Source organism: Zingiber officinale, chromosome 1A (genome assembly GCF_018446385.1).
Source record: "Zingiber officinale cultivar Zhangliang chromosome 1A, Zo_v1.1, whole genome shotgun sequence".
Taxonomy (NCBI): domain Eukaryota; kingdom Viridiplantae; phylum Streptophyta; class Magnoliopsida; order Zingiberales; family Zingiberaceae; genus Zingiber; species Zingiber officinale.
Window position 1 is genome coordinate 166,096,232 of NC_055987.1, and position 25,403 is coordinate 166,121,634.

General features: G+C 32.2%; 1 protein-coding gene across 8 annotated transcripts; it reads right to left on the minus strand.

Annotated features, from left to right (window-relative positions):
* Positions 1 to 7,083: 7,083 nt before the first annotated feature.
* LOC122038298 (beta-glucosidase 13-like) lies at positions 7,084 to 23,988 on the minus strand. 8 transcript variants are annotated; one of them, XM_042597973.1, is made up of 15 exons: positions 23,784 to 23,988; positions 13,387 to 13,485; positions 10,702 to 11,736; positions 10,526 to 10,595; positions 10,363 to 10,421; positions 10,201 to 10,276; positions 9,986 to 10,063; positions 9,812 to 9,899; positions 9,468 to 9,720; positions 9,057 to 9,172; positions 8,709 to 8,926; positions 8,339 to 8,370; positions 8,004 to 8,106; positions 7,514 to 7,622; positions 7,084 to 7,429 (listed from the first exon to the last, which is right to left on the minus strand). In XM_042597973.1, the coding sequence occupies exons 3-15, from the start codon at positions 10,993 to 10,995 to the stop codon at positions 7,261 to 7,263; spliced, it is 1,665 nt and encodes a 554-aa protein (XP_042453907.1). In that variant the 5' UTR covers positions 10,996 to 11,736; positions 13,387 to 13,485; positions 23,784 to 23,988; the 3' UTR covers positions 7,084 to 7,260. The 8 variants fall into 8 exon arrangements, with proteins under 8 accessions (XP_042453907.1, XP_042453902.1, XP_042453904.1 ...); XM_042597968.1 differs by having other exon boundaries at positions 9,986 to 10,072; XM_042597970.1 differs by lacking the exon at positions 23,784 to 23,988 and adding an exon at positions 15,844 to 16,353 and having other exon boundaries at positions 9,986 to 10,072.
* Between the last annotated feature and the right edge of the window lie 1,415 nt (positions 23,989 to 25,403).

Consider the following 25,403-nt stretch of genomic DNA (forward strand, 5'->3'; position numbering starts at 1 on the left):
TTATTATTTTAACTAACTGATTTCATCATTAATATTATTATTCACCTCGTTATTTTAATACATGAACTAATATAAATAATAAGATAAAGTTTAATTTTGGAGTTCATGTGAATGAATCACATGAATGAATGGATCTCACCAATTTAATTTGTCATTTAATATATATTATATTTTAATTACTCACCCCTTTTGATAAAGTTCTGTTTTTTTTTTAAAAAAAAAACTATTTCTCAATTATACACATTCTTGAAAGTTAGCATAATCAATAATAATAAGATGATAATATATAAATATTTTTAATTTCTTTTATAAACTATGATATTTAATTGGGGCATTGCCCTTTTCCCTTATTAATCTTTTCGATAAATACAAATAAATGTCTTAATCTTCACTAATTAAATTTCTTTGATGTCATCTCTTACTTATATCTACTATTTAAACATCATCTAAACATTATAATATAATACAAATAGTTTGGGATATTCTATAATTGATGTACTATGAAAATTAGCATCACCTTCTTCGTTCGGTTGCGCTTTGACGCACTGATCAAGATCGTCATTCAACGTGTGATGACTATCTGACTTTTGATATGCTCCCATATAGAATTGTGGGTCTCATCTGTAAAAAAATAAATACTCTAAATTTTTTATTTATGTATTTATTATAATAACATCGTATTAGTCGTGGTCGATCTATAAAAAAATACATAGGACAGAATCTCAAAATAAATTAAATGGATTTTTTTAAAAAAAAATATGTTAGTATAACATATATTGAGTACATCAAGCGGATTAATCGGAATATTTTCTATACAAACTAAAGTTATATTGAGAATCAATTTTAAATTTTCATCTTTTTTATATTAATTATGGATGAATTCACTGAACACATCCAAAATATAATATTTTCTATACAAACTAAAATTATATTGAGAATCAATTTTAAATTTTTATCTTTTTACATTAATTATGGATGAATTCATCGAACACATCCAAAATACAGTATTATAATGCATGTTATTTATAAATAATATTATTTTAATATATTAGATACATGAAAGAATGAATGTTAAACTTGAATCTTAATAGGAAACATTAGAAGTAAAAGATTTTAAATTCAACAGATTAAAAATAGAATATATGAAATTTAAGTTTAGAAATATTAAACGTAGGGAGATACACTAGTAAAGATAAGAGATGATGAATTGTCTGTAAGTTAGAGTTTTAAGTATTTAGGATTATTTTTATAAAAAGATGACGGGGGTTGAGAAAGATGTATTTATATAGAATACAAGTAAGATTGTTGAATATTAGACCAGTGGCAGATCCAGAAATTCAAGTATGGAAGGACAGATCACGATAAACAAGGGGCGTTATCCTCCATCTCCATCGGTGAAACTCTATAATACTAGGAGTTTCACCGCCGACAAAGGAGAGGGGGGTTGATGTGCGGATATATAAGAATGGAAAAGATAAGAAATGAAATATTAGAAAGAAAGTTATGATTGCACCTATTGAAGAAAAATTCTAGAAGACACGTTTAAGATGATATAAATATATACTTAGACAATTAATAAATACTCAAATTAGATGATGTAAAATTATGATATATGCTCATATCAAATGAGCAAGAGGAAAATAAAAAACTTTATTAGTAATAATAAAATAAAAATTTATTTAAATATAAATAATTATATAGTAGATGATAGAATATAACTAGAAGAATTCATATAAAGCAAGTGAAATAAGGTTGGTTGTTGTATTATTTATTATAATAACATCTCATTAAATTAAAATAGTATGTCATTCTATTTTTTATTTAAAACTAATATAATATAGAATAAAATTACTTCAATTTAATCAATATTATTATTTTAAAATATTTTTAAAATTTTCTAGCTTATTCAAAGTCACTGACTATAACTTTTATCAAATTATTTTATATTATAATAATTTTAATCAAAATTGATATAATAAAATTGAAATAAATGTTTGTGATGAAAATAGCATAGAGTATTCCTTTTACAATTATAAAAAGAATGAACCCTGTAACTTTCTTTACCGATCCTTATTTATCTCACTTTAATATCTTCAAAAGTTCATCCGTCATCCAAATAAATCAAAAAATACTCGTAATAATCTATCTAAATAGTTTACTTTCTTAAATCCTATCCAAATTCTTTCCATTGGAGGAGTCCTAATTCATCAGCTAAGTTTCAATAATGAAATTGTTAAGATCTGCACTTAGATCTAACTATTGTACAGCAACCTGGATAGTTGTTAGACCTCCCTGAACTTTAATTAATTAACTTTAATTTTTTACTTTATTTTTTATTAGCCTTGTCATATTCATCCCATGAACTTTAATTAATTAAATCCACCTTAAATAAAAAATACATGCCGACCCATTGATGCGATGCACCAAAACCAAGAACAACAATTAATGTACCTCTTTTTATGTGCACATTAATCTATAAAACATATCTAATATTAAATCCTTGATTTGATGAATTAGTTATGCAGTAGCTGTCAATTAGGTGGTTTCTTGGTCTATTTAAGTAGACTTTCGTTTGAATTTATATAACAATATTATTTAGGGAAGATTAATTTAATTTTTTTTTAAAAAAATCTAAATTATACCTTTCTATTTTGTTTTTAATAGTCAATCCTGTAGCTCATACATATGATATTAAATAATGATAAATCAACAAAGTTGATTTAAAAACAAATTATCGAGTATTTTATATACCATTTAAAGCAAAAATTAGTTTATAAATTGATCTAAAAATAAACAATAACTCTTTAAATATTCTATGGTTCTTGTTACACCTAATAAGTTTTTTTTTTTCAATTTAACTTGTTTGATAATTTATTTGGTAGAATATCAAAAAGCATATTGTCAATATTATTTAAATGAGATTCCATATAAAAAATATTAAAATATTATTTTATTTATAATTTAATTTACAAATATTCTTTTATACTCCATCTTAAAATGATTTTAACTAAAATTGCTTATGTCTCTTTGAACATTATTTATCTAAAGTAGAATAATTTAGACCAAAATTACTCTAAACTAATACAGTTTGAATTATTTAAAATAGAATACAGATAATTATTTCAAGAATAAAAATTAATATTTTAATAATTATAAAAGTTATTTTTGGTGATATAAATAATTAAAAGTGCACTTTTAATTTTCTCATCATTTATTTTGAATGATTTAGACTATTAAACAAACACAACCACATATATAATTTTTTTTAGTTAAAATAATTGTCAACACGTAATTCATTTAGAAACCTATTTGTTGAGCGTGTCGTCGCATCAACTAAGCTTATTCTTAATTTGGATTAGATATTGTTTTATCAAATAATTTAAATAGATTAAATTTAAATTTAAATTTAATTTATCAATTCATTTAAAAACGGATCTAAATGATTCAGTCAATGTAAGTTTTGGATCCATGTAGGTCGGTCTATTACGAGTTTGGGTTGGACCACGGGTAAATCAAAATGGAAAATTTAATGGACTCGTATGCTTGTTCGTCTGATCCACAATTCAAACTTAAAAATTCTAATATTTTTAATATTTTTTATTTATTTGATAGGATCGTAACCCGATCTCCCTGTTGAATAAGTGAATGGAAAAGAAATGAAATAGAAAAGAGGTTCCATTGTGAATAGGACTTTAGTCTCATATTGAAAGTTTCAAGGTACTTTTGTTGGTTTATATTGATTCACATACATTGAGGTTGTGAACAAATACATGGGGAGAGACTCTCTCTCACGTGTGGGTGCGCAGGGGGGTGCAAATCCAGGGTTTGGATTTGCGCTGAACCAAGTTGACTCGAGGGCGACTTGCACACACGAATGCCGGACCAATCAGGGTAAAATTTGTCTAAGTGGAATAGTCAACATTTTGTCACGTAAACTTTTTTAATGCAGGACGTTTCGTAGCTTGGTTAGATCCGTTTTTTTGATTAATTTTCAATAAGTAATGATTTTTTTCTCCGTTTATCTTTTGTCTCACATATATTATGCGGGAAGTGAAATGGAAAAGGTTATTTTAAATAAAATAAAATATCACTTAACAAGGAATAAGTTTGGTAAGTTGTAAGTATAACGACCCGCCTTCTACCACTAGGCTGTAAGGCTGATCGTCACATTATGCTGTGCTAAACTATTCCCTGACCATTTAGTAAGTCTAGATGCGGAAGCTGTACTAATTAAAATTTCACTAAAACACTGACATTTCTTGGTTCTATACATGCTAAGGAAGGTAACTAACTACTCATAACATGTCTTACCTTCCCCATGGCCAAGGAACTGGACTTAGACACTTCCATGCTGATACCAGACCTCCCAATCGATCCACGGATCGATTGGAATAGTCGGATCGATCCAGTGATCGATCCAGCCGGCAACTGTATGCGGGACATAAGTTGGATCGATCCAGTGATCGATCCAGCATGCTACTGTGGCCGGGACGATAATTTGGATCGATCGGCTGATCGATCCAGGTTGATCAATCGATCCAGTGATCGATCCCAGGGCTCTCTGTTCGCGACTGAAATGGCTGGATCGATCGGCTGATCGATCCAAAGGCCTACTGTTCGCGGAGCAGATTGCCCAATCGATCAGCTGATCGATTGGAAACCCTCGAATCGATCAGCTGATCGATTCGAGTTACTGATTTCGTGCCAAATGTCTGATTTCAGCACTGTTTCGTGCCTCAACCACATTACAAGTACTAAAATGACTAAGAAACACTCTAATGACAACAACTAACATTCTAACAACATAAAAGAGGTGTTCTAAGCATAATAAGGTGCATGGTTAACTAATTCGTAACGATTAACATACTAAAGTGCAAGATGATAAAAAGAAACACTGAAAAGTTCTAATGTTTGAAATAAAGCTTGCTAAGGTTCCCTAAGATCTCTTCCGTGTTCCATCCACACACATCTTCAAAGCATTGACCTCCACCTCCGCTAGTCCATCTTTCCTTTACCTTTATCTGCAGATAAGGAAAAATAGAATCAGTAAGCTTAAAGCTTAGTAAGAAACCATCTACCTCACAAAATCATGCATTCGATGCGAGATGCTTTAAATCATGCTATTTGAAAATATGCATTGAACTTACTAAGACATGGTATACTGAAATCATAAGGCATAACATATAAGCATGGCATAAGCACTGAATCATGGCAAAGCAACCCAAAGAACACTGAACTGAATATAGGCTAAACTAACTGAAACTGAATCTGTAACTGGAAACAAACTCAACTAGCATAACTGATTTTGAGTTTTGAAATTTAATACGTAATAAGTGAAAATACTAAACATGCTGTTGGGCCCGACAACTGTACTTGCTGTGCGCGCATCCCTACTAGACCCGGGGTTGCAAGTCCCGAATTTAGCAGGGTTGTCTAGGCTATCTGAACCTAGGGACGACTGTGGGAGTCCAACCCAATGGATATCTAATCCAGTACAGTGCCACTGAAAATAAAATACTGATATCCATAGCTAACTGATATAACATGCTGTTTCTAGGTTATCTGAACCTAGAGCTAGGTTATCTGAACCTAGAGGCGACTGTGGGAGCCCACCCATTGGACCGTAGTCCCATAAAACTGAACTAAACTAATGTGCTGGTTTAAATGCCTCTAATGCCTTTAATTGAGCTATTAAACATAACTGAGGTGGTATTTAGCTACACTAACATTTTACCGAACACTTGGTGTGCTTCAACTCTCTCCTCTAATAGGGAGATCGCCTCTAGGCACCCGACAACGTCTAGAATCTCCAACTAAAGGAGAACGACGTGTCCGGCCCGTCCAGAGGTGTTCAACTAAATCCCTAAATCCTCGAGGAGGGTTTAACATACCCTATGTGCCGGAAAAACCTGCATATAGCTAAAACTAATGCATAGGAAACCAACCGGAGCTATTATACTGCAGGTGAGGAGTTTCTTACCTCGTACGCTAATTTTCTTACAATTCCTTTCGCTAGAATTCCGGTGGAGATGACCTTCTCGACGATCCGATCATGTCTTCGCGTTCCTCTCGCGGAGAAGAACATCTTTCGTGTTGGAGTCGTCGCCGGAAGATGACCCGATGGTCCTTGGGCTTGGGCGCCGAGAGAGGAGGAAGAGGAGGTGTGGGCGGCGGTGAAGTTTTGGAAGAGGAATAGGTCACGGTGAAAATAAAATCCAATAACTCTTCACCTTATTAATCTTCCCATTTAAATCAAGTGATTAATTCAGCCAACCCAACTATAAATGTACCTGATTCCCTTTCCTTTCAGCACGACCCTGCTGGGTTCAACCGGTTACTGACATTATCCCGAAACCATAGGTCTCGGGTTCGATTCCCGCCTAAGCTATTTTGCGGTTCTAATTATTTTTTGTTACTTCCGCTACTCGGAAAATTCCGGAAAAATATCTAAAAATTTCAGAAAAATCATACTATATTTCTAAAATAGTTTTGAGAATTTTCGGACTTTACAGTAAGAGTCATTAAAGCCACGTACGCATTAATGAGGAAGTAGATGTGCCAACAAAACCTTTTTTTTTAAAACAATTTTTTTTATCTAATTCTCTTTTTAATTTCCTTCAAATGTCAATATCAAATCATTTAATCTCATAAAAATTCAATTAGTTATACTATTCAGGAAAACTTCACAACATGGAATCCAACTCAATTTTTCCAAATTTAGTGCTGAATTATATATTATCTTTTTAGAGGAATAGAACAATGAAATGATTTCAGTGTGTGTGTTTTTTTGCTTGGAATTCCATGCATCAAATGATTTGGACTATTAGAAAGTTGGTGAGACGTTGGTTTCAACAAGGATATTTTAGTTGATAAAGGAGAAAAAAAGGGGATAAATTATTGAATTTAAGTTTGTGTCCAACACTCCAATCAACCACTTCCTTTTATATGATTGAATTTCAAACGAATGCCTTTTCACCCCAAAATATACATGCTTTCTTTATTAAAGTTCAGTTTTTTAAAAAAATATATATTGTTAAAATACTTTTAAAACTTACAGTGATAATTTATCAAAGATCTCACACCTTAATTTACTCAAATATTAATCCAAATAGACTTGAACTCACACAACATAATTATTTGGTCTTCCAAAATCAACCTCAAAATAGCAACATTGCACCATGTTCAATTCCTTAATGAGCAATAGTAATTTCCCTAATTTGTTCTCATAAAGAAAAAAGAATAGAATCAAAGATTTTGAATTTATCTCTTCAAAAATTTGGTGAACCAAATGACAGATTTCTTTGGGTACCTCTTCAATCCATTTTTGTAGTCCACAAAATTTATGCCAAACCTGAGTGTATACCCTGACCTCCATTCGAAGTTATCCAAAAGAGACCATGCAAAGTATCCTCTCACATCCACACCCTCCCTGTAGTTGTGCAAAATATCATAATATATGAATTGCTCATGACATTTTATACAAATTTTTCAGGGGGGAAAAAAAATGAAAAACCTGATTGCTTGATTAAGATAAAAGAGATGTTGTTCAAAGTAGCTTGTTCTTGTATCATCCTTCAATGCGTCTTCCAATGATAGGGTTTCATTGTTAAATTCATCAACTCCTGATCAATTTACTAACAATCAATAAAAGAAGTATTTGAAACAGAGGTACTATCAGGTTCTAGTTGGGAAATCTGCACTCTCACAGTTTTATGATCTGCGAAGTTCCTCTAATTCAAACTCATTCATTTCGCCTCTTAATTTGTCTTAAGAAAACAATATCCATATATGTGCCACATCCTTTTTTTGTTGATAGTGTTAATGATCAAAAAGTGAAACAAAAGTTTGAAAATCCTGATGGTTAGTTTCATGATTGTAGAACTCCAAAGGCATTTTGAAAAAGGAGGATAAACTCCGGTTTAAACAAATCCCTGATTTACCTGAAGTATTATTGTTTTTTTTCCTAGAATAATAATGCACTAAGGTTGAGGAAATCAACTCACCATTCTCAGTAATATACACCACTGGATTGTTGTATTTGGTCTTTATATGGAGTAAGAGCTGTTTCAATCCTGGTGGATAGATGAACAACCAATCTGAAGCAGCCTAAAAATGAAAAAAAAAAACAGTTCAATTAAATGAAGAAAAAACCCTGTTGAGCTGGTCAAGAATTCCTATTGAGCCAGTTGAAAATCTGATTCAACCTAGTGCTCTCCCTTATTGAGCCAGACAGGCTTAAATCACCGATTCTTGGCTGAATATGTTTGACTACCGGTCCAGATTTAGTAGGACAAAAGAAAAGGAAACTCCACATTATTTAAAATAAAAATGTTCTCACCTTCGGTCCAATGAGAACTCCATCTCTTTTCCCTGTTTCAAAACTTTACCAGGTAAAAAAACAAAAACAACAAAAAATCACTCAAATTATCAAAATGTACATTCTTATATGCGAAAATCATGTTGCTCCCACAAATTTTTTTTTTTTTTTTGAAGTATTAAAAATCTTGTCCTTTAGCCACCAACCGCCAACATTGTGAGCGAAATGACAACATGCATCTCCTTTCATTGGATTTGGAAATAGAAAATTAAGTCTATCATCGCTCCATTATCTCGGGGGATCATTTCAACAATTTTAAAAATATGGGGAAGGCATTTCAAAAGCAAGTAAATCATAGGGGATAAATGAATATTTCCCTAATTATATATACCTGTTTGAATAGCATGTTGATCACTGTAAAAATTAGGGTTCGCATCAGTGGAAGGGTGATTGCTGTAGGCATAGAGGCTGGTGTAGTAATTGATTCCAACAAAATCGAATGATCCTTTAAGCATCTGGGACTCTCTCTCAGTGAACTTTGGCAACCTGTCTTTTACATTAGTCCTCATGCTTGCAGGGTAATCCCCTTGAGTTAAGGGATCCAAAAGCCTGTATATATAAAGATAGACAAACCATAGGCAGAGTAATGGCTAATTAATTATGGATTTAATTTGATTTTCTTTTCCTTTTGCTTGATAATCATCAGCTTTATATATGATGGTGTCGATGTCGTGCCTACCATCCAAGCATGAAGTCAAGAGACTTGGAAGCAGCTTCATGGTCAGATTCTGTTCCATTGTAGGGTAGAAACCAGTGGGAGTTTATGGCTATCCCTATCTCGCCTTTCTGCATAGCCTGAACTAAAGATATTTGAAAAGTTAGGTTAACTAACAAATAAGACTTTGAGAAAAGGAAGCTGACGCAAGTTATAATCATACATATGGACCCCGTTAGGATAGTGCTATTGTTCAGATCCTAAATGTTAGCTAGGGATGTGAAACTTGTATATCACTTTTTGTTTGAATAATGCCTACTATATGGGAGTGAATCCCTAGAGTTGCTTGTATATCACTTTTTGTTAGGATTACAAATGAAATCCTAATCCGACCAGAATCACAAAAAACCCAAGTAGGCACAATGGGAGCAGCACCTGGAATTTTTCTCTGAATAAAACCACGGCAGCTGTATGAGCCAGAAGCTGATAATGAGCAATTGTGTAGGGATCCCTACCCAAATCTGCAACATGGCACTCCCCTGATGCCCAAGGAAAACACTGGCCTAATTTGTCTCCATCAGGGTACACCATCAAAGCGAAAGTCCATGGCTCATTGAAGGTCATCCAGTACTTCACCCTGTCGCCGAACTCCCTAAAGCAAACCTCTGCAAAATTCCTGAAGTCCTCACTGAAACATTATGTAAAATGGAAATAGAAAAACAAGTTAATTTTTCATGTTCGGATTCTTGAAACTTCAAGTGCAGAAACTATGTACTCACACAATTAATTGGCTTAAGAAACCCCCATATTTGTCTTCCAATGCTTGAGGAGAGTCCCAATGGAAGAGTGTCACAAATGGCTGCAAACCTGCAAATATTAGGATTTGTTTTTTTTTAATTGAGAAAACAAAAGACGGGAAAAATAGATCATGGAAAGATGGAATTTTATCCGACCATTGGCTATTAGCTCATTGATGAGGTTATTGTAATAATCCACTCCTTCCGTGTTTATTCCTCCACTTAAGCTTCCAGCTAAGTGAACTTACAAAGCATTACTCGTATATATATATATATATATATATATATATATATATATATATATATATATATATATATATAAATATGAGAAAATTTTAAAAATAATAATAATAAGTTTGTTTAATAATTACTTGGTAAAATCCTGGACCAAGAGATGGAAAATCTGTATGCATCCATGCCCATTCTCTTAATGATGTTCACATCTTCCTGTGATTTGATCTAATTATTAATCAGAAATTTGAATAAAAAAATTTGGGGCAAATCTTTTTTTTAGATGGAAAGAACTAATCTACCTTGTAGAGATGGTAAGAGTCAACTGCTACATCCCCATTGCTTCCATCAGCTATTAACTCTGCGTAAGAACAAAGTTTCTTCATGTCAATTTAAAAGATAAAATGTAAAGAAAATGGGCACACACACACAAGTAAAATAAACTAAAAGAAGAAAAAAACAAACCTGGGTGCCTATGACTGAGGGTATCCCAAATGCTTGGCCCTCTGCCACCTTCAGTTGCTGCACCTTCATACTGTTATCATTAAATCAACCAAGACAAACATTGGCAGTAAGAATTTTACAAACAACTTTCTTATTGACTTATTTAAGAAAAGCTCGAGATATGCTGGAAAAGATGCCTGATATGCTGAACTAGCAGTCCCGAATATGAAACCTTTAGGAAAGGAATTCCGATCTAGCTGCAAAGCACTTGATTTCTCATCATTTTGGGGGGACGGCGATGATGTCATTGATTCCATGATGAAGAGATGAGGAAGAAGAAATCCACCAAGAGAAATGAGGAGAAAAAGAGGAAGAAGAAGCCTTGTTGCAACCCCATGAGCCATTTTGGTTGCAAAAGGGGTTTGTCCTTGCATTTTCAATGCTCCAGTATTGACTGAGAAGGAATTAGTAGGAGAGGAAGTGGCATTCATGTTGTTTGGTTGCTTAATTATGGCAACGTGTGTTCGAAAAAAAATAATAATACAAGTATTGACTTCAGCGAAGGATCTGAATGGAGAGTTATAGGAATCTTTTTCAAAGGAGATTTGGATTTATTTAGTGGAGGCTTCACGTTTTATCTGCTGGTCACTGATTACAATTAATGCCCACCAGAGCAATCTATTAAGACTGAACTAAAGGCCAACCAAAGCAAAGAAAAATCTTTTGAAATGCTACAAAATAGAATAAAATAAATTGCATTACTGCCCGTATTTTTGGCATATATGTATATATAATTATTAATTATTATATATATATATATATATATTTTGTATATATGAGAAGCTGTAGCTCCATTTTATGATTTGTTTTTTTTTATCATCTATTCTATCCAAAGAGGTTTAATCCTTTCATATGTTTTTTTTATTTATAATTGCAAATTACAACAACATAATAGATGGATGGGTAATTCAACATTTTGAGAAAATGAGGAGAGAGACTCTCAATCATATAAAAAATCAAAAGGAAAAAAAACAAATGTGATGCTCTGACATCTAAACAATGAAGCAAAAAGGTGATTTCGCTCACCCCAGTCCCCAAGCGTCCCTTATTGTCGGCCCCATAGTGAGATGAAGGTAAATTAGCAGCCTCCTAGGTGGGAGGACATTTCATCCTCATAGGAATGAACCCTGCAAAATCGATCCTTGCTCAATGAAGCAACTCTGCCACCTGACCTGAGTACCAATTCGACTACGCTCACATATCACATAAGAGAATAGATACGGAAATCAAAGAAACCACCAGATTTCATCTATTGGCTAATCTCAGCTAGCTATTTATTTCAAGTTTATACTAACCATATTCAAATTTAATACAAATTTGAAGTATACATATTTTATTAAATATTATCTAACAAGCTATACATCCATGGAGTGAAATGTCGTTCCGTGTCGATGTCGCCGAACACCCTTGCGATCCCCCACATCGATTCGCGACGATGTTTTTAACACAGATTTAATTAATTTATACAATTCCAGTGTGATATTTCAAACATGCTTTTATAAATCCTAATTAAATTATTCCAATCAAATATATAAAAAATATATATTTAAATTTTTTTAAATTAATTTTATTAATTAATATTCTGAAAATTTATTTTTAAATGTTTTAAATTTCATTTAAAAATACTATAAAATTATAATAATTCAGATTTATATTCTAATATTTTTTTATTATTTTAAATTTCATTTAAAAAATTTAAAAAATTCTAATTTTTTTAATAAATTAGATTTATATTATGATAATTTTTTTATTATTTTTTATTTTTTACTATTTTACTGTTTAATTAATATTTTTTTATTGTTTAATATATATTATTTAAATTAATAATTAATTAAATGAATAAATAATTATTTTTCAATAAAAAGACTATATAAAATTATTTTTTTCTAACCTTAGTATGTTGTCCAATAATTGAGAATTTATATAAAATTAATATACAATTTATTTTTAAATTATACACAATAAATATATTTATCTAATAATTACTATATATAAATTTAAAAAATACCGAAACCGTATCGGCATGGTACGATACTGAAACCGTATCGTTCCTGGACCGAAACTTCGGCATGGATCGAGATTTTAAACCATGTATACATCTAAATAAAAAGAATATTAATATACAAAACTCCTAACTATAATGTATAACATAATGTATTTACATATATATGCATATTTTTATTTTCATATTATTTCTATATTATCTAGATTTTAGATATATAGTCCTTATATATATAGCATTAATATAAAACAAAATTGATACAAAAAAAATAAAATTTCACTTATTTCATTTAATTAATTATAATATAATGAATATCAATTTAATCAAATTGTACATAGTAGCAAAGAAATGGAACTATTTCTGAAAACTAAAATTTTTAAAACAGTTCTATAATATTATATAAATTTAATGATCATTAAATGGTAACTTATAATTTAAATATTCAGTCACAATGTCCTCTGTTTAAAGTAGCAATACAAAAATTTAAGGATAAAAAATAATAAAGAGTTTTAGATACTAGGCAAATTTTGACAATCTTAAAATTCTTAGGGTCGCTCAAAAAGGTTAAACCTGGGAAAGTATAATGAAATTTCCCCTAATAAATATTCATAAAGTAGAGATTTACAAGAATCCTTGTGTCAATCCATAGGCATAAGATTCTGAAACATTGTATAATATAATTAAAAAGTCAAATTTCAATTTATATAAAAAAATCAACTCACACTGAATAGAATAATATAAAATTGTCAGCATTATAATAATTATTAAAACCTTGTTTTTTTTTTTGAAAATATTCAAAACAAAAGCATATTGCAAATACCTCCAAGTCATATTTCTCTCTTTCTATAAATTTTCCATCTTCAGTCATCCCAACCCCCTATTGCTGTAATCAGACTCTTCTTCCTCTACCATCCTGAAACTGAAACAGGATTTTTTTTTTAAAAAAAAAAGATGAGCAATTTCAAACTTGGGAATAAATTTAAAGAGTTTTGGTCTGAAGGATGTAAGATTTGCAAAACCGGCATGAAAGAATCTCAAACTGCTTGATTTTAGAATGATATAATAATCAATCGTATAAAACACTAGTCAAATGCTTCTCTCACCTTGGCTGTTTGTAACAATGAAACATGCAAGTTTATTCAATTGATAAGACACCACTTCTAGGAAACTAATCATAGTAAACACAATATTCATTTAAATCGTAGGAAACTGCTAAGAGAAACAATCAAAGCACCAGAGCAAGATATGTGCAGAAATACGAGATTGAACACCATCCAGTTCTTTCCCTTCAAGACTAGGACGATAGTGGAATTATGAATTGGTTGTCCCACATCAAATCTGATTACTCATATGCAAGTTAAAACTTAATAATCAACTACGAACTCTGATATAGATTATCTATATGATGAGATCAAAACACTAATGTTCTCTGTAGCACATACCATATGAAGGGAGCATGAAACAAATTGTTATAGAATTGAAAATTAGATGAATGTGTTTGGGAATATATAGATGTGTGGTTAGGAAATAGCTTCACATCTGATCCGGTGGTAAGGACGGGGGACCCTCGTTGGCGGAAGGTCAACGACACGTGGAGGTCAAAGGTCAAGAGATTCTACCCTGAGACCCGACCGACCGGACTGAGATGGCCGACCGGCTGGGAATCCCCCGAGCCGAATGAAAGACAACCCGACAAGGGGTCGGGTTTCCGATGCTCAAGGTAAAAAGGTTTCATGGCCGAGCGGATTGTCCGTTCAGCCGGGGCACAAGGCAACAAAGACAGGCAGGAGCAATCTCATCCGAGCATACGACCGGGAGTCCTCCCAGTCGGACCGATACCTACAACCGGGGCAGAAGTGATATGCCTGCCGAGCGGCCGAACTGCTCGGCCCTGGAACAGACAGGAGGCGCAAGAGGACAAAGGAGACAGGGGATAACGTCATCCTCAAGACATCTGCCGTCGACAGGCAGCAGGGTTGGCGGCCGAACCGTACACAGGATCATACGGTGGAAGCTTCCACCGTCACATTCGGGATATGCTCGGACGATTGCGGAATGGCGTCAGGAGTACTTTTCTGACATGGGTTCGTTAAGGTATGTTTGGGGAAGCGTGCACGCATCGAGAAGCGTGCCTGCGCCTCCCCGGGGTCCTATATAAGGACCCCCAGACGTCGACGAAGGTATGCGCAATCCTCACTGTAGCCACAGTTACGCTGCCTCTCTCATTTCTCGTTGCCTGACTTGAGCGTCGGAGGGTCGTCGTCGGGAAACCCCTCCCGACTCGGCTTCTTTGCAGGTCCATCGGAGATATTCATCGCCGGCCAGAGACAGCAGAGCGTGCCACGTCCCCAGCGTCCGTCGACTCAGCGCTCGGACAGGATCAACATCAAATAGTTTGTTTGAGCCCCAAGCACAGAGAATTAAACACCGCCATAAGAAGAACAAATCCTTTAGTAGAGTGTTGTGCACACTGATTGTTAAGTTGTCATGGTACCAAAATGAGAACACAAGACTCAAACACAAAAACTTAGTTACTCTATGATGAAAATTCAGCAAAGAAATACTATAATACAATGTAATTTTCACCGCTAATAAAATGAATAGTGCTTTATACCAAAGTATTTGGATCAATTATTCATCAAGATAAAAGGAACAATGAAGAAATTGTTGATAGCATAAAGTTGGATTCTTAAAATGAAGTAGTATTCCTTAAGTTTTCTCTTGCTCTGTAATTGAAGAACTTATATGTGACCACTGCACCACCAAACATAATACATGATTAAGAGTTTTTGGTAGTTAAAAAAACTTATACAAAAATGTAGTGTAAGAGGAATGAGAATGTTGAGAAGAGTAATAGACGTAGCATGCCCAATCAATTAGGAGAAGCTGCAGCTACGATTAAGATATGGCCATACCAAAAGTTGGTCCTTAGATTTCATAGTTGGATAAATGTACTATGTTATAAGGAGGTGTACAACAATTAAAGACAAATTCACCTATTACAATGAGAAAAGATCTATATGTTCTTGGTATCACTGAAGAAACGACCTTACACAAGACCGATGATATGGAATAGATATAAGGTGGGATGAGACCAATCAATTGAGATTCAACAGTGCTTCTTGTCCGGAAGTTTTACTGTTTAAGGGTTGAGATTCAACACTGCTTCTTGTCTTAAAGTTTAACTGTTAAAGGGTTGAGAAACAACAAATTTACAGCCACGACTAAAAAACACTACCTTTCAATCTAGCATGATTGTGGATGTTTTGAAACTCACCTAGAATACCTTGTTCCAATCCTCCTGATAATGTCAATACACCTCATGATTAGTGTGGCCCTCAGTTGTACCTGTATGTTTGCTTTGCAAGAATAGCATATGTTTTGATAGAATAACTATTCTTATATTTAAGTTTAAATAATAGACCTGGAATCCAAATTCATAGATTAATTATTTCTTCTTAATTCACCTTAGTTTGTCTGACTTACAATTTTGGTAAACCAAACATAGGAATGACACTGAATCATCCATTCCATGCTTTGAACAAAGTATGAAGATATATTTTTGTCCCATTTCTTTTTGAACAAATTATGAACATATGTTTCTGTTTCTTTTTTACTTTACTCTATTATCCAAGAGCACCCAATCCATTATTAGTCAATTTCATTTTGCGAATCAAACCTAATGTCACCCATTGAGGTGTTTTATCACGAATAGGATCTCAGTGTGACAGGGTATTCCACTCGCTTTTCTCTAATGGTCACGGTTCATTACAGTTTAGTAATTTGGGAAATGGGTACATTCAATAAAACCAGGTATTGTTAGGTAATTTTGGAAATAGGTACATTCTCTAGGGATGTTTAGTTTCTATTAGGATCATAATAAAGAATTAGCATAAAATCAATAAAGTTGTGTAGAGATAAAAAAAAATTATAATGTTTCTTGAATCTGGAACTACAATAAACCATAAGTTCAAAATTTAGTCATGGTTAGGAAGCAAAAATAATCACACATTGAAATATTATGGCATAACAAGTATCTCATTTTCCAGATTAACGAGAAACAATAGAAAGAAAAAACTCGTAGCAACAATGCTAATAAAAAAAATGTTCACTGCAAAAAAAATTGATAAAGGAGCCTATCAGAGACATAGCAAAAGCCATTTTATCCTAGGCAATTGCTCCACCACACCACTTCCTTTTTTTGTTTGGAGTTATAGGTAGTGTTTTTGAGACCAGAAATTCATAATCAATCCGGTCTAATTTGATTTATAAATAAATCAATTGGTATAAAAACAGTGAAAATGAAAATTGTTAATATAAAAGTCTTAATATAGTAATCTAGCGGCCAAGTATTTCAATTTTTATATGGCATTTTATTGTTTGCATTACATAGCCTAACATGGCATAAGCACATGGGCCAAAAAAATAATTTTAAACAATAACACAATTTAAAATAATAAAAATAGAAGAAAAAAAAAATAAAATCTAAAAAAAATAAAAACAGAAAAATATTCAAAAATTCAGGAAATAGAAACATTATAATAATAGGGAAAAACAGAGAAAGGAAGAAAAAAAATCTTAATTTAAAATTTGGTATTAATAGAAAATTCATTAGGAAATTTTTGAAATTTGTTTGGATCAACTTGGTAATTTTAGACAATTTAATCAAAATATCCTAAAACTATCTGTCTTTTAAAATCAAGGGTACTTGGGCCACTTCATACACCTTCAATATTGAACCATATTGCAAGTCATGTCTGGCCTAAACCATTGTCGCCCAACCCAAACCAATTCCCAAGTTAGGTCCACATAACACAACCCGAACTATACCAAACCAAAATATATACAGACAGACACATTTGTCACCTCTATATATATAGTACATAAGCTTTGGTAATATATAAGTATAGTTTGTGTGCTATAAAATGTTTAGGTTGAATTTATATGCATTTTACTATATATTAGCTGATACAAGCTAGAATAGGTTTTAATTATATACAAGTTTTGTATGTCTCAAGTAATTTAAAATTAATTTTTTAATAAACTTATTATATTTATATAAAGTATTTTGATATACAAAATATAATTTATATTTATGGATTTATTTTTTGAGTTGATTATTTGATTGATCAAAATATTATTTTTAATATGACTATTAACTCATATACTATATTTGTCACGTATAAAAATATAAATAATTATTTAGAACTATTTTTTTGGGGTTAGACCATCAACCCAGTAGCTTTACAAGTTCGATTTCCGGCTCAATTTTCAGAACATTAATTAAGCTATGGGTTCAAATATATAGGGAGTTCTTTCACAACAAGAAACAAAAATAAAATAGAAAAACTAATTAATTACTTTCCTAATAAGTCAAGCTGACATAATTAAACATTTGCGTATATCAAACTTATTCAAAATTTCAAATTTTAATTCAACTTTCAAATTGTTTCTAGCTTAGATTATAATAACTATTGATCACTTGCACAAATTTTTAAGAAACATTCATGTCAAACTTATAGATGGATAACTACTTCCAATACCATATCTAAGTACACATAAGTACGATAAAGCATTTGGAAAGGTCCATGAGAGAAACAAAAAGGCATCTTATATTCCTAATACATTTATGTTCAAGCATCATCCAAATGACTTTACCATCAAGCATCATCCAAATGACTTTACTATCACCATATATTAGTAGATATGGACTAAATTTTATAGAGTTTGACATATATATCTAGTTTACGCTTTGAACACAACTAGGTATTTCATACAAAAAAGACACTTATGAATCTGAAGTGTCAACAAGTGTAGTTGTGTTAACAATAGTAGATAAAGTATAACTAACAGATATTTGGGTAACCAAATTAGTACACTTCTTATCATCATAACTCACTGAATTTAGACAGTTAAGTCATGCTTTCTAAAATAGTTCATGTGTTCCAATTTTTCTCTTAATTCTAACTTTAATAACAAACATCAGCTTACTAATGATTAATGTCAAAGCAACTATAGAATGAATGCTTTAATTCTAGCCATGTGGCTAAAAATATTAGAGAAGCATATTGCTTAAAATTGTAAATTAGCTAATAAAAACAATACCTATTGGTTGGGTTTGGACCAAATTAATATACATAAGAATGGATTACATGAAAAAGAATTAGAGTATACATGAAAGCGAACAATTTCGTCTGTGTTAAACTGAATAAATCCCAAAATCAACAAATAAAAACTTATGTAGTATATTTCTAGTCAATTGATAACGCCACGGAAAAGGTTTTTAAGCTAAAATAATTCTAGACAATTATTTAAATGAATTAATATATATATAGAGAGAGAGCGCGCAATGTTACGCCGCACACTTGAGAGCACCTAATGTAATTTTTTTGTTTGAAAATTTACTATAAACCCTAAAGCCAAAACTCTAAATGGCTAAACCCTAAGCTTAAAAAAACAAAATGTTGCCCACTGCAAGGTGAGCAGCATTTGTGTGTGTGTGTGTGAATATTATCATCAAAAATCATGTCTTTTCTCAACTATCTGGGGTAGTTTGTGTGTGTGTGTGTGTGAATATTATCATCAAAAATCATGTTTTTTCTCAACTATCTGGGGTCAACTACATGAATCTTATCCTCAATTAAGCTCTATACAAGCATATACTAGTAATATTCAAATCAATTAACTTGTCTTTTAACAAATATTTTATTTGGTCTCCAACTACAACTTGTACTGTCCACTCTAATAAATTCCATTATTCTAAATTATAGAATATATAAAAATCACCTCTAAAGATATCCATACTATCTCAATCTATTTTCTCTCGTTTTACCATCTAAACATATAATAGTTCCATACTTTCATCTTAACAATTTCACCTCTATTATATTGACATTCTATACATGTTGCTACCAAACAATCCAAAACACTTCAATAAATATTGATTGTATTGTGGTCTTATGAAATTTTCCAATTAACCTGACATTCAACAACACCACAATCCCTATTTTATGTTAACGGAATGCATTGACCCACTACATGCCACAAACAAATGTTTTTTCAAAAGTTTGCAAAGCAAATTATGAAATTCATAAGTACTTGGGAGTACAAAAATCATCATGGGAAATAAAGCCAATCACAATTATTTAACAAAAGTACTAATAATAACAACAAAGAAAAACACAATTGAAAATAAATATTTTCTATAATACATTAAAGAAAATCACATACAAAACCTATTTTTTATAATTCTTTTAGCCTTTTACCTCTTTTATCCTCTTTTACCTCTTTTATCCCATCCAGTTTTTCAATATTTATACACCATCAAAAGAAAGATGTAATGTTAACAAAATTGAAAATTTATAAAACTGTTTTGATCACTTAGTCTTCGGTAATTCTCTCAAGTAAAGGAAATGTTATTTCCAAAGAAATATTTGGAACCTTTTCTAATACTCAATTGAATAATGGTTTCACTTGCATAGTTTTCCCGTTACTTTGTGATGTATGTCAAGGAGTAAATACGGTAGGAAACCGTCCAAGCTCTTGAATACTTGCAACATATACACAACAAATGCACTCCATATTTATCAATTTGAATTTTTCATGAGAATAGGTCAAATTGTAAAAGTTTAAATACCATAAATAGAATGGAAGGGAGTTCCTCGATAAGAACAAAACCCAAAGAGCTCGCAAATAGCATAGAAACACGTTGCAAAACATATATTGCCCTCCTTTTTTAATTCAGTAACAGTCGACGCTACTTTGTTTCCTTCTATTTTTGTCCACTATACCAGCTTGAAAAGAAAGCTATTCATTGAATTACTTTCCATTAATCCTTAATAGTTTCCTTAATTCATTATCGCCTTATCACTCTTTCCTCTGAGAAAGAGGGTCCAAATGACTTATAAACCCCAAAAGTATTGCCTAGAGATCCTCAAAGTCCAACTACCTTTCTCCATCACCGGTGACTCATTCCGCTATCTACACCAGGAGCCACATTCAGTTCTGCAATAGAGAGTAAGATGGCAACCATCAGAAACTTCTACTCCAGTTCTGGCGAAAATGTTACTCAACTTCCCATGGAGAACCAACGATTAACTATTCCCATGGATACGGTAAGCCAATATTCCAAAAACTTTGTTAATCCACAAACAAAGCTAGTTGGATCTTTTATGTTCTCTTCCACTTCAAACATACCTGCTAAAGTTCATACTAGTTCTGCATCTGAATTGGTAGTTCCCAAGCATTCATCTAGTGTGGAATTTCCTCTTTGCCCATTTCCGAGTCTTTCCCACAATGCCTCTCTCGGGAAACAATGTTTAGGAGAGGTTTTGCCAAACTTTAGCATCCAAAACTCAACTTTGATGACCCAAGCATGTAACATCAACAACTATCCCCAGAATACTCGCCTTGATTCAAATATAGGTTATGTAAGTCATGGTAATAATTTAAGTAATCCCAATTGCAGCAAGTCAATACTCAAAACGCTAAATCCATTGAGGTCAAAATATCATTATAGATGTGAACTTTGTAGTCTGCAATTCCAAAATCCACAAGCCTTTGGGGGGCATATGAGCCACCATAGTAAGGTAAGCAAAGCAAAAGATAGGGAGGAGAGACTTAAACGGTTAGGACAAACAAACTCCAAGAAGCCCCTAATGGTGTTGCAGAGTGGTTCATCAGAAAGAGGGCTTTATCTTAAGACGGATGCTCCAGCGGAATTGAAAACTATTACTGTGGCCAAGGAAAAAACTGAATTTGAGGTACGTAAGAAGTACAAAATCAAGAAAGAAGATATTCAGAAAGAGCAAGCCTATGGATGTTTTGAAGATCCCTTGATGAAGAAGGATTCAACCGAAGCTACTGCAGTTCTGACGCTTCCAAATGAACAAACCAAGACTCTTCGTCATGTGATCTTGCATCCTTCTCCAATATTTCAATGAAATAGAGGTCGTCATAAAATTTCAATAAATTTGGAGTCCCAATCTTTGTTGTTTATCTATTGTTCCAGTTCTTCAATGAGTGTACTTGTGTGAGCTATTAGCTAAATTTAGTACTGCATTCATAAATGGTCCAGTAAGTCTAAAGTCAGGAAAAATGTTACAAGGTATGTGTTGGCTTGTATGTTTTAGGTCTTTGTGCGGTGTAAGATAAAATATAGTATTGACAAGTCTTACTATAAATAAAAACTGTGTTCAGTTTATCTACTAGTTCTCATAGATTCATCATCTCTCATATATTAATCCTCCTTATAAAAAAAAATAGGAAAACATAATTTGAAAATCAATGTTAGATGTTAGAAGCTATATGGAGTTATCTTCATGATTCTTCTATAAAAATCTTGTTAGCATGAGGTTGGCATAGTGAATGAGATTCCCTCCAAAACATGTGGTATGATTTATAGAATGTCAGAAAATAACCAACAATCCAACTTGTTTTCATATATAAGAAAATAATAAGTTAACTACAGACCATAACAGTTTATATCTTTAGAATTTTCAAAAAAGAAAAAAAGGCAAAAGAATAACAAAGATAGTGGCAAACCATCAATTATGGTTCTTCCTTTTTTTGATGATAGAACAAAGAACTGAAAATAAAATTTTCCTGTTCTATTTCAGATTTGAGTCCTACCATATTTGTTACCATATAAGTTAGTAACAACCCATGCATAGCAAGACTACCATGCCAACACACAGGCCCTCTTCTTTCAGGAACTATTTCTGGAAATAAAATATGTAATTGTTTTCTTCTGAAATTAAATAAGGAATTTTTTATTGATGGATCATTCAATAAATACTTTAAAAAAGATCTTAGAAGTGTTAAACATGTTGGAAAGAAAAAAGTGAGTAATAAGACAAGGTATGTGAAGATTATTGTTGACAATATTATGGTAACCAGCTTGAAGAAGTATTTTCAGCATTTCCAACATGAACGAGAGTGAAAGATAAGAAATCAGAAGTTGATATCTACAGGAAAGGCAAATTTTTTGGTTATTACTTTCTCAAGTAAACTATTGTTCAGAATTATTTCTCTACGATTGTAAAACTACTAGTACAACTTACAAATTCCTAATTATGCATGGAACAATTATAATTAGTGAATTAACCATAACAAATCCAATAAGCATGTGAAAGACAAACCTCAGCTCTATCAAAGAGAGCCCTAGAACTCTAGAAGTTTGAAATTGCCATTTTCTTAAATTTCAGTCTTGTAAACTGCTTCAGTGTGTTCAATGTCAACTATGAACATCTAGATTAGAAACTCAAGGTGGTATGGTAAAAAACGGAACATACCAGATATTACCTCAAGTCTATAATAAATAAGGAAGAGAGAGAATAGAAAAATTTCTCAAAGGGTGCACCTGAATTTTTGTTTTTTTTTTTTTAAAAATACCCTCCTACTTTGTTGTCTCAGATGCTGCACCTCCTCCCTTAATCTTTTTGTCTTTGTAGAATTAAGTCACTTTATATATATATATATACAGGAAGTAGAACTTAATCATTTTGGACAAATAAAAAGTATGAGTCGATTAATGAGAAAGAGATTTAGAAAATAAAATTATTTCAGTGCTAAAACAGATTTAAATGGATCGTTAAGGTCATTTTCCAAAACAATTTAATGGACATTTTTTCACTCTTATGATTTTTTTTAGCCCGAATGATTTGTGTTGGGTCATCAGGGTATCTTTGCAAAAAATACCTTCAAGAGTATGCGCTTATCAAAATCATGAAATATGATGATACTCCTACTCCTTGGACTCTCAGCTGTCATTTGGTAGAAGATGGGTTGACAAGTGCAAAGTCATCAAGGTGCTTCTGCAAAGATATCTTGATGACCCTAAACTAATCGTATGATAGAAATGAAAGTTGCTAATTAACATAAATATAGTCTTATGTTTAAAATTTTTAAGAACATCGAAGTATTTTTGCCAAAAGTAACTACCTTCACGATTCCACACTGCTCATATGACAAAACTGAAAACAGATATAATAAAGTGGAAGAGTTACAGGAGCAACGATGTGTCTCTCTTCTTGCTACAAATTTAGAGCCATCAAGATAATTCTTCCAGGGATATTTTAGGTTTGGAAAAAGAGAAGATCGAAATGATTTGATCTTCGGTGCACCATTTTGCAATTTCACAAACGTAAACAAATACACGAAAATATCGCAACTTCCTGATGCGCTAACCATAAAATTAGAAAAGAAAAAAACATTCACCTAATTCTTGGTCACGATATCCTTTGATCCTTGATCGTTTTATGGAAGAGTACGATGAACAAAGACTGGCTCGATCGATCGACGATCATTCCTGCTCTGGAGCCTCATCGACCGGCTACCGCCTCCCTCCGATCCCACCGCCCTAGCAGCGGTTTTGGATGCCTGGCATGGAACGGAGGATTCGAAGAATGGGAGCGAAAAAATGGACAATTTTGACAAAACTCCAAAATTTTATTCAAATACTATCCAAGCTCACTCCTAAATAAAATATAGTAGTAAAAAATTTAAATAAATGCCCCTAAAAAATTTAAAACAAATACTCCTTTTTAAAAAACTTACTTAAATTTAAGTTTTTTTTTTTTACAGAAGTTTCCAATATGCCCATCCAAATGACGAGGTCCGCTTGTCATAGACTCGAACCTTAAATGCTCAATTATCGGTCTAACCATTACCCCGGGTAAAATTCCTCAAGCTGTTCCCTCAATAAACCTTTTGATCAGAGCTATTTTGATTAATTTTAAAAGAGGAATATATCTTTTTTTAATCCAATATCTCGAGCTTGGGTCCAATTAATCGCGGAGATGATCAATCCGGCCCTATAGACCAGTTAGTAGCATGACATCTAGTGTTATTAGTGGTTCGAACTTTCATGGGTGTTCGAAAATACTCAGTGTGATATTTGAATAATCATTTTATGAGAATTATCCTTATCGTTTACCATCCCACTGTACCACGAGGGGCTAAAAGATGAATAATCTTTTTTTAATTGGCACTAGGTATCTAGCTAATTAATACCGGTGGTGATCGACCCGACTCGATAAAAGTTTCTCACCACCATAAGATAAATTGTAAAGTGCTTGCAGCGGACGATCAATCAGTCCGATTTCACGTATTATTATTATTATTAAAATTGAGAATTGAGTTTTAAATATATGGAAAAGAATGCGTCATATCATTGCATCATTGCCCCATAGGTTAAAAGAGGAATAATGTTTTATTATTATTATTATTATTATTATTATTATTATTATTATTATTATTATTTTTGAGTTGGTATTACGTATCCAGCTTATGCTAATTCTAGGTATAATTAGTCCGATTTCACGGAAATTATCTATCGATTATTGGTGTAAATCGGGAAATACTCGTAGTGAATATGTATGAATCCAATGTTTTAAAATTAATTATCTATTAAAAAAATTAATTTAAAAGAGAAATAATCTTTTGGAACATAAGGTGGTATCGCTCACTTTAGACAATCGAATATTGCTAGTTCTATAATAAGATCTAAGTAGGTAAATTATGAAAAATATTTTATCTAAGTACAATGGCCTTTTGTAAGAAAAGATGATGTACCTAATAAGAGATTTTATAACAGCTAAAAATTAACTTTAAAACTTAGGAGTAAACATCTACGTAACTACCAATTACGCCAGGACAAAAGCAGGAATAATCTTTCAACAATATAGATGATAAGGAGGTCCTTTAAATTTTCTATGAGCGATATAACATAACTAACCAATTCTACTTATTTAATTCGATTCAACTTTACCTGAACATAACTTGATTCAATCAATTTAACCATATACCCAGACCAACCTACTCTAATGAACCACCCGA

What these genes read in the sequence shown, in the direction of transcription:
- LOC122038298 (XM_042597968.1), bottom strand. Translation starts at nt 10,995, where the DNA reads ATGAATGCCACTTCCTCTCCTACTAATTCCTTCTCAGTCAATACTGGA. An exon ending in ACTCTTACCATCTCTACAAG is followed by an intron (nt 10,277 to 10,362) that starts GTAGATTAGTTC and finishes ATCAAATCACAG; the next exon opens with GAAGATGTGAACATCATTAA. An exon ending in CAATGAGCTAATAGCCAATG is followed by an intron (nt 9,900 to 9,985) that starts GTCGGATAAAAT and finishes TAATATTTGCAG; the next exon opens with GTTTGCAGCCATTTGTGACA.